The 18283-nt window shown below is 41.0% G+C and overlaps 1 protein-coding gene across 2 annotated transcripts in view; it reads left to right on the forward strand.

The window, feature by feature from the left end:
- The window catches only part of ATP2A2 (ATPase sarcoplasmic/endoplasmic reticulum Ca2+ transporting 2), a 68414-nt gene that overhangs the window by 3456 nt on the left and 46675 nt on the right, over positions 1–18283 (forward strand). For both annotated transcript variants that reach the window (XR_002482719.1, XM_021719115.1), the window contains exons 3-4: positions 6590–6694; positions 10016–10154. Coding sequence is in view for 1 of the 2 variants with exons in the window: in XM_021719115.1 (XP_021574790.1) it covers positions 10067–10154 (88 nt within the window). In the remaining variant the exon portion in view is untranslated. The remainder of the gene's footprint in view (positions 1–6589; positions 6695–10015; positions 10155–18283) is intronic.

Raw genomic sequence — 18283 nt, forward strand, 5'->3', positions numbered from 1 at the left:
CCTGCTGGGCTCTGGCGATCCTTCTGCCTCATCCTTCCAAGTAGCTGGAACTGCAGGCGTGCGCTACCACACCCGGCTAATTTTTTTGTTTGTTTGTTTTTTGTTTTTGAGTTGGAGTCTCACTCTTGCCCAGACTGGAGTTTTCGATTACACTTGTTGGGTGAATTTATTTCAGTAGCCCATGCTGGAGTACAGTGGCATGCTCACAGCCACTGCAGCCTCGACCTAATGGGGCTCAGGTGATCCTTCTGTCTCAGCCTTCCAAGTAACTGGAACCACCACAGGCGTGCACCATCATGCCCGGCTAATTTTTTGATTTATTGTAGAGACGAGATCTCACCAAGTTGCCCAGGCTGATCTCAAATCCCTGGATACAGACAGTCCTCTCTCCTCAGCCTCCCGAAGTGCTAGGATTACAGGTGTGAGCCACCGGGCCTAGCTGAGTAGCATTTGCAAAATATGTGGGATCTGTTTACTTTGGTTTTCTCAGAATCGTAAATTCGGATAGTATTTGATGCTGCATTATGTGTAGTAATGAAAATTTTTTTCCTGTATCATCTTTTCATTTTTACAATTGGATAAAATGGACAATTTATTGATTTGTTTAGCTAATTTAAATCTCTTTAAAAATAATGATTTGAGACTGGGCTCTGGCTCATTCCTATAATCATAGCTCTTTGGGAAGCCAAAGAGAGAGGATCCATTTAAGGCCAGGAGTTTGAGATCTGCCTGGGCAACTGCAATCCAAGCCTGGGCAACATAGCGAGGCCCAATCTCTATTTTAAAAAAAAGAAAAATAATAATGATTTGAAAGATGGATTTTTAAATATATATATTTATATTGTACTTTTTTGTCAGAAGATTGTTTTCTCAAGTCTGAGAATAGCGATTTTTTTTTTTTTTTTTTTTTTTTTTGAGTTGGAGTCTCACTGTTGCCCAGGCTGGATTGCAGTTGCATGCTCGTGGCCACTGTAGCCTCCACTTGCTGGGCTCATGCGATTCTTCCTCCTCAACCTTCCAAGTGGCTGGAACTACAGGCATGTGCTACTATGCCCAGCTAATTTTTTGATTTATTGTAGAGACGAAGTCTCACTAAGTTGCCCAGGCTGGTCTCGAACCCCTGGACTCAGGCAATCCTCTTGCCTCGGCCTCCCAAAGTGCTGAGATTACAGGCTTGAGCCTCCACACCTGGCCCTAAAAAAGTTCTTGATGTAGGCCAGGCTCAGTAGCTCAGCCTGTAATTCCACACTTTGGGAGGCCGAGGTGAGTGAATTGCCTTAGCCCGCGGGTTCGAGACCCGCCCAGGCAACTTGGTGAGACCTCATCCCTACAATAAATAAAAAAAAAAAGTTAACCAGGTGTGGCAGTGTTCGCCTGTAGTTCGAGCTACTTGGAAGGCTGAGGCGGAAGGATCGCCGGAGCCCAGCGGTCAAGGCTGTGGTGGCCGGGAGAGGCCACTGCACTCCAGTCTGTGCAACAGAGTGAGACTCCAACTCAAAAAAAAAAAAAAAGTTTTTGATGCTAAACTTCTTCATTTATGTAGCAAACTTTTGAGTGCCCAAAGGCACAGCATAAGTTTTTGAGCAAAATTTGTTTCTGCTCTCTTTTATTTTCTTTTTATGTTCTTGTTAAGAGCTCAGCCCATTATCCCAACATACAGATAACTGACTCACAGTCCCATTGCTGTCTCCCAGTTTACAGCAGAACTCTCCTTTCTACCTTGGGTCAAAGTTTGCTTTATTTGACTGGGCTTGGTTGCTCAGCCTGTAATCCCAGCACTTTGGGAGGCCAAGACAAGTGGATTGCCTGAGCCCACGGGTTTGAGGCCAGCCTGGGCAACTAGGCGAGGTATCATTTCTACAATAAATTGAAAATTTTCCAGGTGTGGTAGCGTGTGCCTGTAGTTCTGGCTAATTGGAAGGCTGAGGCAGAAGGATTGTCGGTGCCCAGCAGGTCAATACTAGGATGACTGTGAGTGTGCCACTACACTCCAGCCTGGGCAACAGAGTGAGACTCCACTTCAAAAAGATAAAATTTTGCTTTATCCGTTATACTTCCTATCTAAAATTAGCAGTGCTGTACAGAGATTAATTTTATGGATAGTAATTGGAAGAACTGTGTAAAGTTTAATGGAGTTGAATGTTCATTAGCAAGTGGCTACTTTGATTATTCAAAGTATTGGCAGTTTGAAACGTTGAACTTGTTTGATAATATAAACTCCAGAAGTCAGGTACTGTTAACTCTGTTTTGTGCAAAGCAAAGGGAAGAAGAAACACTGTTTACGTCTAAAATTATACTGCAGTAGCCTTTTCTTCCACTTTCCTTTGTTTTTGTTTATGAAGTTGGTTACCTTTTTTATCTTTTTTTTTTGAGTTGGGGTCTTACTTTGTTGCCCAGACTGGAGTGGAGTGTCATGGTCACAGCTCACTGCAGCCTCACACTCCTGACTTTTAGTGATCCCTCTTTGAGCCTAGTAGCTGGATAGCAGGTGTGTGCCACCACCAGTGGCTAATTTTATTTTTTATTTTTATTTTCTTTGTAGAGATGAGGTCTCACTGTGTTGCCCAGTCTGGTCTTGAATTCCTGGACTTGAACTGTTCTCCTGCTTCAGCCTCCCAAAGTGCTGGGATTACAGGCATGAGCCACCATGCCTGGCCCTTTTTACTCTCTTAATAATTAAGTTCATGTACTGCCACATAGGGTCTTATATCTCTAGAGGTTGTATGAGATTTTATTTCATTTATTTATGCTTTTATTCAATCAACTATATGCCAGAGACTCTTCTAAGCCCTTAGGGATACAACAGTGAACAGGAGGCAATACAGATAGTCCTTTATATTCAACCTATTGTCCAGATTTTTAGAAACATTTTTCCAGTCTTTTGTACAAATATATTTTGTATGACTTTGGATAAACAATAATTATGAACTCGCCTTACTGCAATGCTAATAAGGCATCTTGCATTTCAGTAATAATACTATCACTCCTCCAGTTTTCCTCCCTGTCCCTTAGCCCCTCTCCATGTCATGAAGTCTTTTGTCAGTAATCATTTTTTCACTTTAACAACTGAAGAGGTTTTCTTGTCAATAGAATAAAAACCATGAGGGACTGCACATGGTCTCATATGGCTGCTCTTCATTTTAGGCTGTAGCTTTTAATTATGTGGATTATTTATGGTTTTAAAATAGACCTCTTTTTTTTTTTTTGAAGAGATAAGATTTTGCTCTGTCATCCAGGTTGCAATGCCATGGCATGATCTTGCTCACTGCGGCCTCTACTCCTTGAGCTCAGGCAATCTTCCCACCTCAGCTGGGACTGCAGGCATATGCCACCATGCGTGGCTAATTTATTTTATTTTATTTTTTTAAAGACCAGGGCTCACTGTGTTGCCCAGGCTGGTCTCGCACTCTTAGTTTCAAGTGATCCTCCCACCTTGGACTTCCACGGTCCTGGGGTTACAGAAATAAGCCACTGTGCCTGGCCCAAAATAGACATTTGTTTATAAAGTTTTCAGAAAGTTAGTGGTTGTCAATTTTAAATAGATTTGGATACCATTCTTTCATCCTGATATTTGCCCACTAGTTTTTCATCAAGTGGTTGTTTATCTATAGAAGCTTCAAATAACAATATGGATGCTTGTGTTTTCCCTTTTTTTTTAGTTGGAGTCTCACTCTGTCACCCAGGCTGGAGTTCAGTGGCATGTTCACAGTAACTCCAGTGTCGAGCTGTTGGGTGTAGGCGCACGCTACCACGCCTGGCTAATTTTTTGATTTATTGTAGAGATGAGGTCTCATCACGTTGCCCAGGCTGTTCTCAAACCTGTGGGCTCAGGCAATCCCCTCACCTTGGCCTCCCAAAGTGCTGGGATTACAGGCTTAAGCCACTGTGCTGGACTGATGAATGCTTGTGTTTTCTACACATAAACATTTAAAGTCATAAAAGACTACTGCATTGTACAAATTAGAAGTCTTACATTATTGATGAATGTTTGTGAAAAAGAACTGCACGTTTCTTGAAAAGTAGAGATTTGCTTTGGTAGTCCTGTCACTGCTTGTTTTAGTTTTTTCCTTTGCTCTAGCTGTTATGGGAGGTTGCTTTAAGTTTGTTCCCCAGGCTTGGCTGCCGAGAGGGAAATTCATATCCACTTTAACAAGGTGTGAAGCTTATCTTACAGTTGCTAATGCCTCACTGACCTTTTGGAAGGGTTCTAGTTTCTCTTGAAGTTGAGCAGTTTTTCTCCCCTAAGACCTAATTAAGTTTCTTACTTCTGATAGGCTCTCCTTGGCAAGTGTTTGAAAGGCTAGTATCAGAGCAGCTGTGATTCTGCATCTATCAAAATTTATAACTTCCTAGAGAAGTTTTCATTTGGCATTAGGCCTGACCTTAACACTAGGAATGCCTTGTTGAAAGCTTGCAGCAACACTTACCATATTCATTCTGGTTTTCTGCCTGTTCTAGTTCACTAGATGTCAGTGGCGATTGGCATCTATCAGGACTTAGTCTTGGTGCCTCCTGTTGTTGGTTTTTCCTACTCAGATTGATGTTTCTTTTTCATTGTTACTCTCTTGCAATATTCATATTGGGCATTGCCTTAATCATCTTTTTCATTTGCTATTTGTGTCAAAGCTCACAATATTCCAGTAAGTACAAATTAGTCAGATGGTTTCATTATTGCCTTAAGTCATTTCAAAAAGTGCGTTCATTGTTTACTAAGTAGATGTTTTTTGGTTTGTTTTTTGTTTTGAGTTGGAGTCTCACTCTGTCGCCCAGACTGGAGTGCAGTGGCCGCTCCTGGCCACTGCAGCCTCGACTGCTGGGCTCCAGCGATCCTTCCACCTCAGCCTTCCAAGTAGCCAGAATTACAGGCACGTGCTACCATGCCCGGCTGATTTTTGATCTATTGTAGAGATGAGGGCTCGCCAAGTTGCCCAGGCGGGTCTCGAACCCGCGGGCTCAGGCAATCCACTCACCTCAGCCTCCCAAGGCGCAGGATTACAGGCTGAGCCACTGAGCCCGGCTAAATAGATGTTTTAAGAGAAAAGATTTTATTGTGAAATATGCAAACATTTTGAGCAGTGTTGGTTCAGTCCCAGGTTGAATCATTAGGTCTGTTTAACACCCTTTCTGGATTGGTAGGTTTCCATAAAAATTGTTGATTTTTTTTTTTTTTTTTTTTTTTTTTTTTGTGAGTTAGAGTCTCACTCTGTCACCCAGACTGGAGTGCAATGGCCGCTCCTGGCCACCGCAGCCTCGACCTGCTGGGCTCCGGCAATCCTTCCGCCTCAGCCTTCCAAGTAGCTGGAACTACAGGCGCGCGCTACCACGCCCGGCTCAAAATTGTTGAATTTTTAACCATTTAGATTGCTCTTCACCATATTCTTTATTTTGATGATTCATTGCATTAGGTTCTCTCTTTGTACCTCCTTTGTAATTGTTGGATTGTGAAGTACAGTGTGGCTCTTAATTTGTAGCTTTTACATTAAGATGTTAAGACAAGGTTATGCTTATAGGAGCTAGGAGTTTAACCCTCTGCTCATTTTTCTTGGGGACAGCATTCTGTGCCCAGTTATAACATTTTTGGACGACTTCATGTCATCTGAAGTGCTGAGTTGCTATACTAGGTCATATGGAAGGTAACCTTCAAAATACATTCCTGAGCTCAGAACAGCCTTACAGTTATTTTGAGATGACCTTCCGTATACCACTGAAAATAAGTGGTTTGACAGTTTATGTACTCTAAAATCTGAGTTAATGATCAGGTTGTTTTTACTACGAATTTATGGCACATATAGGTGATATTTGATATGAATATTATCCAAATAATAATAACTGTTGATGATCACTTTTCACTTTAGTAAATTTAGAAATACAAGTTTTATTTTTCTAAATATATATGCATTAAATGAACGAGATTTATGGCTATTACTTTTGTTAAACTCTGGCCAGGCTGTGTATTCATTAAGTTATAGCAACCCTGGCCATTGCTTTGGTAAACTGTGGTCTACCCGTGTGCTTTGCACTGGGCCATGTTTTCCTAAGCCTTGGCCTCCTCTCTTACCTTGCAGAGGTGAATCTTTTCTCTCTCTCTCTCTCTCTCATTTACTTTTTAAATAAATTATATTTTCCAATCCCAAAAAAAAGACAGTTATTTCCACCTAAAAAGGAGTTTTATTTGGATTCTAAAATGGAATTATTACATCAAAAAAATTAACTCTTAGCCAGGCATGGTGGCTTACTCCTGTAGTTCCAGCTACTTGGAAGGCTGAGGCAGAAGAATCGCCTGAGCCCAACAAGTCTAGGCTGCGGTGGCCGTGAGCGTGCCACTGCACTCCAGCCTGGGCAGCAGAGTGAGACTGACTTAAAAAAAAAAACTCTTAAGGATATTATTAAGTATAGTTTTGGCTCCCAAGAATTATTATGAACAAGACATAAGCTGGTCTATATCATAACATTTTGCCACCATTTGTTTCTAGAGAAAGTAAAAAAATAGATTTTGTCTGTCATAATTCCTTGTCAGCCACTTTTATTATAAAGTGGCATTAAACCTAAAAAAACATAACAGTTCTAACACATGCCATATCTCTTGTAGGTTTTGGCTTGGTTTGAAGAAGGTGAAGAAACAATTACAGCCTTTGTAGAACCTTTTGTAATTTTACTCATATTAGTAGCCAATGCAATTGTGGGTGTATGGCAGGTAAGCAAAAATTCCTACAGTGCTAAATTTTAGTAGTTTATGTAAGTGATTTAAACTGTATTAATCTTTCTGTTATCTTTTTCCTGATGTTGAGTATAAATATATCTGTAAAATGTGTCTGAAAAGCCTGTGTATATTTTTTTGTCCATTTATATAAAATTGCAAAATTTTAGATCTTTCATGTATATAAACTTTGCTGATAAAATTACTCACCCTTTATGGTAGCAGTGAGCTAAAATGGGTGAGAGAAACTGCTTAAGGAAATTAGAAAATGTGAGAACCAGCATCTCTTTTTCTTTATTGATTGCTTCCTGTGACAAACTCTATAAACTCAATGTAATCTTCATTCTCCTTGGATTTTTTTTTTTTTTTGGGTTCAGCTATAAAAAATTACTTAAACCCTAGGTAGTTTTCCCTGTAGTGCTTGTTACTCCTGTATACTTTCCCTGAGTTGCTCAGGCTTTTCTTGCAGAATGGAAGCTAATTTTACTATAGAAAGGTCATGGCATTTCCCCAGTTCATGTAATTGTCCTGCTGCAGATATCTAGTTGATCTTTTTGATTTTTGGGAGGAATGATTTTAACAGACTCTGAAACTTCAGATTTATATTAAGTATTTATCTTCTAGGTTCTTGACGAATATAGACACCCCTTTGAGGAATCTCACTCTGTTGCCCAGGCTGCAGTGCAGTGGCACACTCATGGCCACTGCAACCTCGACTTAACTGGGCTCAGGTGATCCTTCACCTCAGCCTTCCAAGTAACTGGAAACACAGGTGCACACCACCATACCTGGCTGAATTTTTTATTTATTGTAGAAATGAAGTCTCACCAAGTTACCTAGATTGATCTTGAACCCTTTAGCTCAGGCAGTCTCTCGCCTCCACCTCCCAAAGTGCTGGGATTACTGGCATGAACCATCACGCCTGGATTATTTATGTATTTATTTTTTTAAGAGATAGGTTTTGCTATGTTGCCCAGGCTGGTCTCAAACTTCTGAGCTCGGTGGATCCTCTTGTCTCAGTCTCCCAAAGTACTAGGATTACAGGTGTGAGCCTCCATGCCCAGCTCTTTCAGTGGTTTTTAATTGTCACTGTGTTTTTAGGTCTGAGATAATTTATCTAAGTGTATGCTTCTAATGTAAATGTATTTTTGCTGACTTTTAGTAGGAACACAGTACAGTGCTCTTGGGACATGTGATTAATTTTGAATGTCTAGTTAAGTTTTACCCGGCAGGATCTTGAAGAGTGAGAAAAGGAAGTAAAACTTCCATGGTTCATAGGTTTAGAAGAGAGAACTCCTATGGAAAAAGAAGTTTGTTTCAGCTGGGCTCGGTGGCTCAGCCTGTAATCCCGCGCTTTGGTAGGCTGAGGTGAGTGGATTGCCTGAGCCCGCGGGTTCAAGACCCGCCTGGACAACTTGGCGAGACCTCATCTCTACGATAAATCAAAAAATTAGCCGGGCATGGTAGTGCGCGCCTGTAGTTCCAGCTACTTGGAAGGCTGAGGCGGAAGGATCGCCGGAGCCCAGCAGGTCGAGGCTGCAGTAGCCAGGAGCATGCCACTGCACTCCAGTCTAGGTGATAGAATGAGACTCCAACTCAAAAAAAAAAAATTTCTCAAATTTAAGGTTTCCTATGCTTTTTCAGGAGTGCATACAACAAAAGTAAGGCATATGTGCTTAGTTTTCAGTTTTGTGTCATTTAATTCTTGGGCAAGTTTGATTCTGCATCTTTTGAAACTAGGAAGAACAACTGTGTGACTAAGTCTTGATATCTTGTTCATATGTGATATTATGATAAGTATATAGAACCCGACTAGCAGCCATTTGTTGATCTTTACCAATGGAAGAATAGTTGTTACAAGTTGTGTGATATAACTTGATGTTCGTTCTTTTTTTTTTTTTTTTTTTTTTTTTTGAGTTGGAGTCTCACTCCGTCGCCTAGACTGCAGCCACTGCAGCCTCGACCCGCTGGGCTCCGGCAATCCTTCCGCCTCAGCCTTCCAAGTAGCTGGAACTACAGGCATGCGCTACCACGCCCGGCTAATTTTTTTATTTATTGTAGAGATGAGGTCTCATCAAGTTGCCCAGGTGGGTCTCGAACCCGCGGGCTCGGGCAGTCTACTCACCTCGGCCTCCCAAAGTGCTGGGATTACAGGCTGAGCCACTGAACCCATTCTAACTTGATTTTCTTTACTTTTTTTTTTTTTTTTTTTTTTGAGTCGCCCAGGCTGGATTGCAGTGGCATGCTTATGACTACAGGCGCGCACCACCGTGCGTGGCATAATTTTTTTATTATTGTAGTTACAAGGTCTCACCAAGTTGCCCAGGCTGTCTCGAGCCCGTAAGCTCAGGCAGTCCTCTCGCCTTAGCCTCCCAAAGGGCTGAGATTTTAGGCATGAGCCAGCATATCCAGCTCTTGATTTTCTTAATTCATTGCTTACAGCATTTACTATGTGCCTAAACACAGTCTAAGCATTTTTCATGACTTCTACCCCTAAGTCTCACAGGCCTTGAAGTTGGTAGGTACTACTATTATTAGTGTCTTCCTTTTTTTTTTTTGAGTGAAGTCCTACTCTCACTCATGCTGGTGTGTGCAATGGCACACTCATGGCTACCACACTCTTGATCTGCTGGGCTCAAGTGATCCTTCTGCTTCAGCCTTCCAAGTAGCTGACACTACAGGTGTTTGCGATCACTCTTCACTAATTTTTTAATTTTAATTTATGTAGAGACAAAGTCTTACTATGTTGCCTAGGCTGTTCTTGAACTCCTGGGATCATGCAGTCCTCCCACTTTAGCATCCCAAAGTGCTGGGATTAGGCGTGAGCCTCTAGGACCTGGCCTAGTGTCCTTGTTTTATAGACAGTAAACCTGTGTGTTGTGTAGCCAGCTGATCCACAGTTACAGCTGTTAAAGTGAATACCCTGGATTGGACTTAAGCAGCCTAACCCTAGACTACTATCTTTCATGTGAGACAGAATCAATTTAAATGGTATGGATGTATGTGGCTGGAGGCGAGGGCTGTTTTACAGTGTGCTTAGGGACAGCAGTTTGCATAAATTATTTTCCTCATTTTAGTTTTATCCCCTTAGATTTCTTGGGGGTACTTATTTTTTAAATTTAATACAAAATTTTAAGTGCCCTTGTAAAGTGTTTCTTATATTAACAAGATATGAATAATTTGATACATATGTTAATAGTGTGTTCTTTCTCTTTTATTTCCCTCCCTTAAAATTAGAATCTAGAGTTTATTCCTTAATACTTGGAGTGGCAGGCAGATGTTTATTGCTCTTACCTTCTGGGTTTTTTTTTAATACAGGAGAGAAATGCTGAAAATGCAATTGAAGCCCTTAAGGAATATGAGCCTGAAATGGGCAAAGTGTATCGACAGGACAGAAAGAGCGTACAGCGGATTAAAGCTAAAGACATAGTTCCTGGCGATATTGTAGAAATTGCTGGTAAGTTTTGTCATTTTTGTCTTGTTCTAGATTGTATTTTCTGAATGCGGTCTTTTTCTTGAGGGTTATAATAGTAGTTAAAATAATTGTCTTTGCTTACCAATTACATTAGCATATTAGTGCCATTCTACAAACCTTGTTTTTTCTAAAATTATTTCAGTGTTTCAGCACGTCTCTTCGTATTATTGAGGTTTTTTTTTGTTTTTGTTTTTTGAGTCGAGTCTCACTGTTGCCCAGGCTGGAGTGCAGTGGCACGTTCTTGATCACCAAATCCTCTACCTGCTAAACTCAGGTGATCCTTCCACCTAAGCGAGCCTTCCAAGTTCCTGGGACTTTAGGCACACCACCATGCTCAGCTAATTTTTTTATTTATTGTAGAGATGAGATCTCACCAAGTTGCCCAGGCTTGTCTTGAACTCTGGGATTAGGCAATCCTCTTGCTTCCATCTTCAAAGTGCTGGGATTACAGGCATGATCCACTACATACAATTGGTTTTTGTTTATAAACAAGGTGAATTATTTTGCTTACTAGTTTAGATACATTGTAGAACACTAGAGCTGGAGAGGTAGGATTTAGCTGTTGCCCAGGCTGTAATCCCAGCTCGGTGGGCTCGGTGGCTCACCCTGTAATCCCAGGACTTTGGGAGGCTGAGGTGAGTGGATTGCCTGTGCCCGTGGGTTCAAGAGCCACCTGGGCAACTTGGCGAGACCTCATCTCCACAATAAATAAAAAATTAGCCAGGTGTGGTAGTGCGCGCCTGTAGTTTCAGTTACTTGGAAGGCTGAGGCAGAAGGATCGCCAAAGCCCAGTAGGTTGAGGTGGCGGTGGCCATGTGCGTGCCACTGCACTCCGGTCTAGGTGACAGAGTGAGACCCCAACTCAAAAAAAAAAAAAAATTTAGCTATTGATTTGGTAGTGAGCAGTTTGTTAGCATACTGGTTAATAGTTATGCAGTTTTTTCTGTTTTGGTTGTTGGCACAAATGTTAATTCATACTTACAACTATCAAATTGAGTTAGTAGTGAAGGATAATTTCATGACTCCAAAAGCTAACTTAAAAATATTTCTGTATTACAATGAGCCAGGGTTCTCCACCTGGACCGTAGGAATCAGCTTTAGTCCATGAATTAGCGAATTCACTCCAAGTCCAGACCGCTCCACAAACCTCCAGGTGGTCAGTAATCCTCACTGCTCTAGCTCAGTGCTGTATTTGCAAGGACCCAGATCCAGACGCCTCTGGGACCAATCAGAACAGTCTGGGTAGTTTTTTTGTTTTGGCTGTTTCGTTTGCAGAGAATCGTTACATACAATCATTCAGATTATCATAACTTTTCACGTCCTTCTGAGTTTACTGTATTTTTACTTAGTTTCTTTTTGTAAACTATATCATAGTAATGCTTTTACACTCACGTTAGGAAGATGTGCTTTGTCTTCACTGTGTTACTCATTTTAATGAAAATAATTTAAAGAACTGCATCTCATAGCCTGTTCTCTACAATTTTGACCTCTGAAAGGAAATTGCTTTGTCATAAATATTCTCAGCCATAAATTTCGTTGTTCTTCCAGAAAAAAGGATAGTGTTGCATATATGCCAGTAAGTCAGTTATTTGGGACTGTGAAGTATGTGTGTAAATAACTTAGCAGCTTACTGAAGAATAGTGTTGAGGCTGGGCACAATGGTTCAAACCTGTAATCCAAGCACTTTGGGAGACAGACAGGAGGATTGCTTGAACCAGGAGTTTGAGACTAGCTTAGGCAATATAGCAAGACCTCGCCTCTACAAAAAAATAATAATAATAATAAAAATTAACCAGGCGTAGTAGCATGTGCCTGTAGTTGAACATGTATATTATCTGTTATTCTTTAAGTATAATATACACACACGCACACACATTTTTGTCTTAGTAATGTTTGAGAGTATGTTGCAGACACGATGTCACTTTACTCCTAAGTACTTTAGTGTTTATAAAATCAAGGATATTCTCTTACATAACCCAGGATGATTACCAAAATCAGGAAATTGATACAATATTATAATTTAAAGGCCTTATTCAAATTTACCAATTGTCACTTTTTTTGAATAGCAAAAGATAGGGAATTTTGGTGGTGTAGAAAATAGGTCAGAATGGAGAAGGCTGGAAATAAGGAAGCTATTTTAATAGTCTAGCCAAGAAGTAATGAGGACAAGGGATAATGAGGGCAGTAGCGTTAAGAATAATTAAAGTGGCGGGGCACGGTGACTCAAGCCTGTAATTCCAGCACTTTGGGAGGCCGAGGCAAGAGGGTTGTGTGAGTCCAGGGGTTTGAAACCAGTCTTGGCAACTTGGTGAGACCTCATCTCTACAATAAATGAAAAAATTAGCCAGGCATGGTGGTACACTCCTGTAGTTCCAGCTACTTGGAAAGCTGAGGCGGAAGGATCACCTGAGCCTGGCCATCACAGCCTCAACCTGCTGGACTCCAGCAATCCTTCTGCCTCAGCCTTCCGAGTAGCCAGAATTACAGGCGCACGCTACCACGCCGGCTAATTTTTAAAAATTTATTGTAGAGATGAGGTCTTGCCAAGTTGTCCAGGCGGGTCTCAAACCCGCGGGCTCAGGCAATTCACTCACCTCAGCCTCCCAAGGCGCGGGATTATGGGCCAAGTCACCGAGGCCGGCTGAAAAAAAAAAAATTTAAATAAAGGTTTTGAATTTATGACTAGTGCACATTAGAATTATCTGGGGGCACTCTTTAAAAGTTTTTATCAGGCCTAAACCCAAAATATTAACTCTGAGTCTCTCTTGGTTATGGCATTCTGGCCAGGTAGTTTGAAAAGTAATCTTCTGATTTAGATGCAAAGCAGGAATATTTTGTTTTTTAAGTATTTTTTTTGTTTGTTTTTTTTAGAGTCAGGATCTGTCTCTGTTGCCCAGGCTGGAGTGCAGTGGCACGATCATAACTCACTGTAGCTGCAACCTTCTAGGCTCAGGCAGTTCTCCCACGTCTGCCTCCTGAGTAGCTGGGATGGCAGGAACATACCATTACCCCGATTTTTTTTTTGATTCGGAGTTTCTGTGCCCGGGGTAGAGTGCAGCGGCACATTCATGGCTACTATAACCTTAACCTGCTGAACTAGACAATCCTTGCAAGTAGCTGGGACTATAGGTGCGCACTGCCACGCCCCCTAATTTTTTGATTTATTGTAGAGACAAGATCTTGCCAAGTTGCCCAGGCTGGTCTTGAACCCTAGACTCAGACAGTCCTCTTATCTTAACTTCCAGAAGTGAAGTGCTAGGATTACAGACTTCAGCTACCACACTTGGTAATATTTTTATTTTTAGTAGAGACAAGGTCTAACTATGTTGCCCAAGCTAGTCTTGAACTCTAGCAGTCCTCCTGCCTCAGGCTCTCAAAGTGCTGGGATTACAGGCATAAACCACTGTGCCAGGCCCAAAGCAGTTAATTTCAGTAATTGAATGGATACCGGGATGGATTGTGATAGGATGTAGAATCAAAGGTACTGGCAGGATTTCTAGTTTAGGTAATGGGGTATGATAGTACAAGTAACTGAGGAATGGAAAATTGAGGAAGATAGTTTGTCTTTCAGTAAATGTTTGTGGTAGATAGAGTTGTAGATGATATCACTTGACTATATAGGACTCTGTTTACTTTGCCATTTTTGCAGCTTCATCTGGTAGTATATTCTTTAGCCTCTTTTAAAATAAGATTATTTTGCTAGGCGCAGTGGCTTACATCTGTAATCCCAACTCTTTGGGAGGCAGAGGCGAAGGAATTGCCTGAGTCCAGGGGTTTGAGACCAGCCTGGGCAACATGGTGAGACCTCATCTCTACGATAGATAGATAGATAGATAGATAGATAGATAGATAGGTAGGTAGGTAGGTAGTTAGATAGGTAGGTAGTTAGATAGGTAGGTAGTTAGATAGGTAGGTAGTTAGATAGGTAGATAGGTAGGTAGATAGGTAGGTAGGTAGGTAGATAGATAGATAGATAGATAGATAGATAATGGTTCCAGCTACTTGAAAAGCTGAGGTGGAAGGATCTCTTGAGTCCAGAAGTCGAGGCTGCAGTGGGCGTGAACATGCCACTGCACTCCAGCCTGGGCGACAGAGTGAGACTCCAACTCAAAAAAATTAAAAAATAAAATTATTTTAAGCATTGCTAGTAGGACTATTTTAATGCATTGAGTCTACTTGAAGCCTTAGAGAAACTATTCCCAAAGCGTTTAACTATATTTTTAGTTAGCATCAGTAGATGACAGTGGCAAATAGCTTCAAAGGAAACCATAACCTTGATACTTCAAGACATCATCCCTTTTGAAGAAATAAACTGTCAGCTTTTCTCCAACGCTAATGGTTTTGTTTCTCTTTTCCTCTGAATTCTGGTTCTTGCCAGTCTTTCCCTTCTTGGTAGGTCACTCTAGCCTAGTTAACTTGGAGAAGTTTGAGAGTTAGCTTGATCCCCCCCATAGCCTCTAATTTGTCTCTAAAATCATCCATTCTGTCTCTAGATCTCACCAAAGTTTGCAAACTTCTCTATTTCCTCAGATACCACACCATTTCAGCCATCATCTTACAGTGTGACTGTCATCGTCAGCTCTGGCTTCCTTTTTTGTCTTCTAGTTCATTCTCCACATAACAGCCTGAGTGGTTTCTTAAAGGTCATGTGATTTATTCATCTGCCAAAACCCTTAGGTGACTTCCCCATTGCATTTGAAATACAGAATTCTTTGACCTACTTGAACTTACATTGAGTAGCTTCTGCTTGCTTCCATGATTTCATCTTATGCCACTCCCTCGCACTCCAGCCATACAGGCCTCTTTTTCAGTTTTCAGTACCTCCAACCTTATCTTTTTTTGAGAGGTTAGGCAAATTTTTATTTATTTGCCCAATGCATAAATCTCACAGTAGCCAAGCTTTGATTGTAACCCTGATCACTGTGACTTTTCTTGCACACTGTGACATTCCATTCTCTGTATAGTATAGTTTTGTTGTATTTGATAGTTTAAAAAGAACAAGTAACATTTGATCTCATGTATGTGACATAAGATCTCTGGGCTTCTGGACTTTCCCTTTCTTTAAGTACATTCACATTTTTGTGCAACCATCACCACCATCCATGTCCAGAACTACTTCATCTTCCCCAGCTGAAATAGTGTATACCTCTTAAACACTAGCTTCCCATGACCCTCTTCTTTTGTCCCTTGGCAGCCATTTTCTATTTTTTCTTTTAATATTCAAAAGCCAATGAGTCTTAAAAGATGAATATAAATGTCTCATCTTAGTTGGACATACTACTACTCATAAGCAATATATACATTTAAATCCATTTTCTGATCACTTCTGAATCCTTCATGAGCAGTGCAACAACATATCCTGATAGTTATTGACCACATTTTTCTTCCAGCTCTTCTTCCACAGTGTGTTAATTACTAAAAAGCATATTCAGTGCTTTAACATTGGACTGTTGTATACTACTATTTCTTAAATTTTGACCATTCCGAGGGATGCAGAACAGAGGTGATCATCTAGTTTTGACAGATATGGACATAAATCAGCTGGCAGTATGACCATCATTACTACTGTCTAATTCCAGAGCATTTTCATCTCCCAGAAAAGAAACTTCATATCCATTAGCGGTTGTTCCCTGGTCATACTCCCGCCATCGCTTGTAACCCCAATATACTTTTTGTTTTTAAGGGTTTACCTATTGTGGGTATTGCATATAAATAGAATAATATAATATATGGCCCTTTGTGACTGACTTTCACTTAGCACGATATATCATACTTCACTCATGAATATAGCATGTATTTTATTCATTTCTACGGCTGAGTAATATGGCCAGGTGCAATGGCTCATGCCTGTAATCACAGCACTTCGGAGGCCAAGGCAGGAGGATCATATGAGGTGATAGATTACGTGAGGCCAGGAATTCAAGATCAGTGAGACCCCGTCTATACCAGAAATAAACTTAGCCAAACTTGGTGATGCATGCCTGTAGTCCCAGCTACTCGGGTGGCTAAGGTGAGAGGGTCACTTAAGGCCAGGAATTTGAGGCTCCAGTGAGCTCTGATCATGCAGCAGTGAGACCTTGTCGCTAAAAAAATAGTAATAATAGTAATAGCTTTCCATTGTATGGATGTACTACATTTTGTTCATTTGTTCGTTAATACCTAGACATTTAGGTTGTTTCTGATTTGGATCTATTATGAATGATGCCATTATGAACATGTGTACAGGTTTTTGCATTAAGCTTATGTTTTTGCTCTCTTGGGTATACATTTAAGCATGGAATTATTGGGGCATTCTATATTTAACAGTTTGAAGAACTGCCAAACTTTTTCAAAGTGGTTGTATCGTTTTATATTCCCACCAGCAATATCTGCAGGTTACAATTTCTGTATATCCTTGTCAGCACCTGTTATTGTCTACCTTTTAAAAATTTTAGCATGGAGTAGTATCTTATTGTGGTTTTGATTTCCATTTCCCTAATGTTCTGATGTTGGACATCTTTTCATGTAGTTATTGTCCATTGGTGTGTTTTATTTGGAGAAATGTCTATTTGAATCCTTTGCTGACTTTAATTGACTTGTCTTTCAAAATTGAGGTGTAAGATATCTTCATATATCCTAGATTATCAGATGTGACCTACAAATATTGTTTTCCATTCTGTATGTTTTCTTTCTCTTTTCTTTTTTTTATTTTTTGCGTTGGAGCCTCATTCTGTCACCCAGACTGAAGTGTGGAGTGCAGTGGCACGTTCATGGCCACCACTGCCTCGACCTGGTGGACTCAGGTGATCCTTTCACTTCAGCCTTCCAAGTAGCTGGGACTACAGGTGCGTGCTACCACACCTGGCTACGTTTTTGATTTATTGTAGAGAAAAGAGGTCTCACCAAATTGCCCAGACTGGTCTCAGCCCTGGACTCGGGCAATCCTCTCATCGCTGCCTCCCAAAGGTGCTGGAATTATAGGTGTGAGCCACCACGTCTGGCCTACAGGTTTTTTTTTTTTTGAGTTGGAGTTTCACTCTGTCGCCCAGATTGGAGTGCAGTGGCACGCTCCCAGCCACCACAGCCTCAACTGCTGGGCTCCGGTGATCCTTCCACCTCAGCCTTCCAGGTAGCTGGAACTACAGGAGTGCACTACCACACCTGGCTAGTTTTTTGGATTTATTGTAGAGATGAAGTCTCTACAAGTTGCCCAGGTGGATCTCGAACCCGCGGGCTCAGGCAATCCACTCGCTTCGGCCTCCCAAAGTGCTGGGATTATAGGCTGAGCCACCAAGCCCAGCCTGGCCCACAGTTTTAATATTTAGGTTGTTGGTGTACTTTAGTGACTTTTGGTGGTGTCTGTATGTTTATATCCAAATCAGAAATGACAGCTGGGTTACTAGGACCAAATAGTTCATTGAATTGAGTAACATGTAATCCCAAGGCATTTATAGTGAAATATAAGGAACATTTTGGAAAGACATTTTGACTATGAAATCTCAGCTAAATAGGTGTTTATTAAGACATTTTATACATGTTGAGGCTTTTAAACAATCACTTTTATTAGAGTTAGTAATCTAATTGACCCTGCAGTTTAGCATTTAGCCCAGTAATTGAGTTCTGTGGAAATTGTAGAAATGGGCATCAATTTTACATTTTTTTTCTTGTCAGTCAGAGTCTTTTTTTTGAGGCGGAGTCTGACTCTCGCCCATGCTGGAGTGCAGTCCCACGATCATGACTATCACAGCCTCAACTTTCTGGGCTTAGGCAGTCCTTCTGCCTAAGTTTTACCAAGTAGCTGGAACTACAGGTGTGCGCCATCATGACTGGCTAATTATTTATTTTATTTAGTGTGGAAATGTGAGGTCTCATCAAGTTGCCCAGATGGGTCTCGAACCTCTGGAGTCAGGCAGTCCTCTCACCATAGCCTCTCAAAGTACTGGGATTACAGACATGAGCCACCGGGCCCAGCTGTTAGTCACAGTCTTATTGTCTGTAGCTTGAAAGGATAAATGGTATGAGTTATGTTTTAAGCGTGGTGACTTTTATATTTTTATTTAAATTGCGAAGTTGAGCCGGGCTCAGTGGCTCAGCCTGTAATCCCAGCACTTTGGGAGGCTGAGGTGAGTGGA

The sequence above is a fragment of the Carlito syrichta genome, unplaced genomic scaffold (assembly GCF_000164805.1).
Source record: "Carlito syrichta isolate Samal-C Ts95f unplaced genomic scaffold, Tarsius_syrichta-2.0.1 Scaffold314146, whole genome shotgun sequence".
In the NCBI taxonomy this organism is placed as follows: domain Eukaryota; kingdom Metazoa; phylum Chordata; class Mammalia; order Primates; family Tarsiidae; genus Carlito; species Carlito syrichta.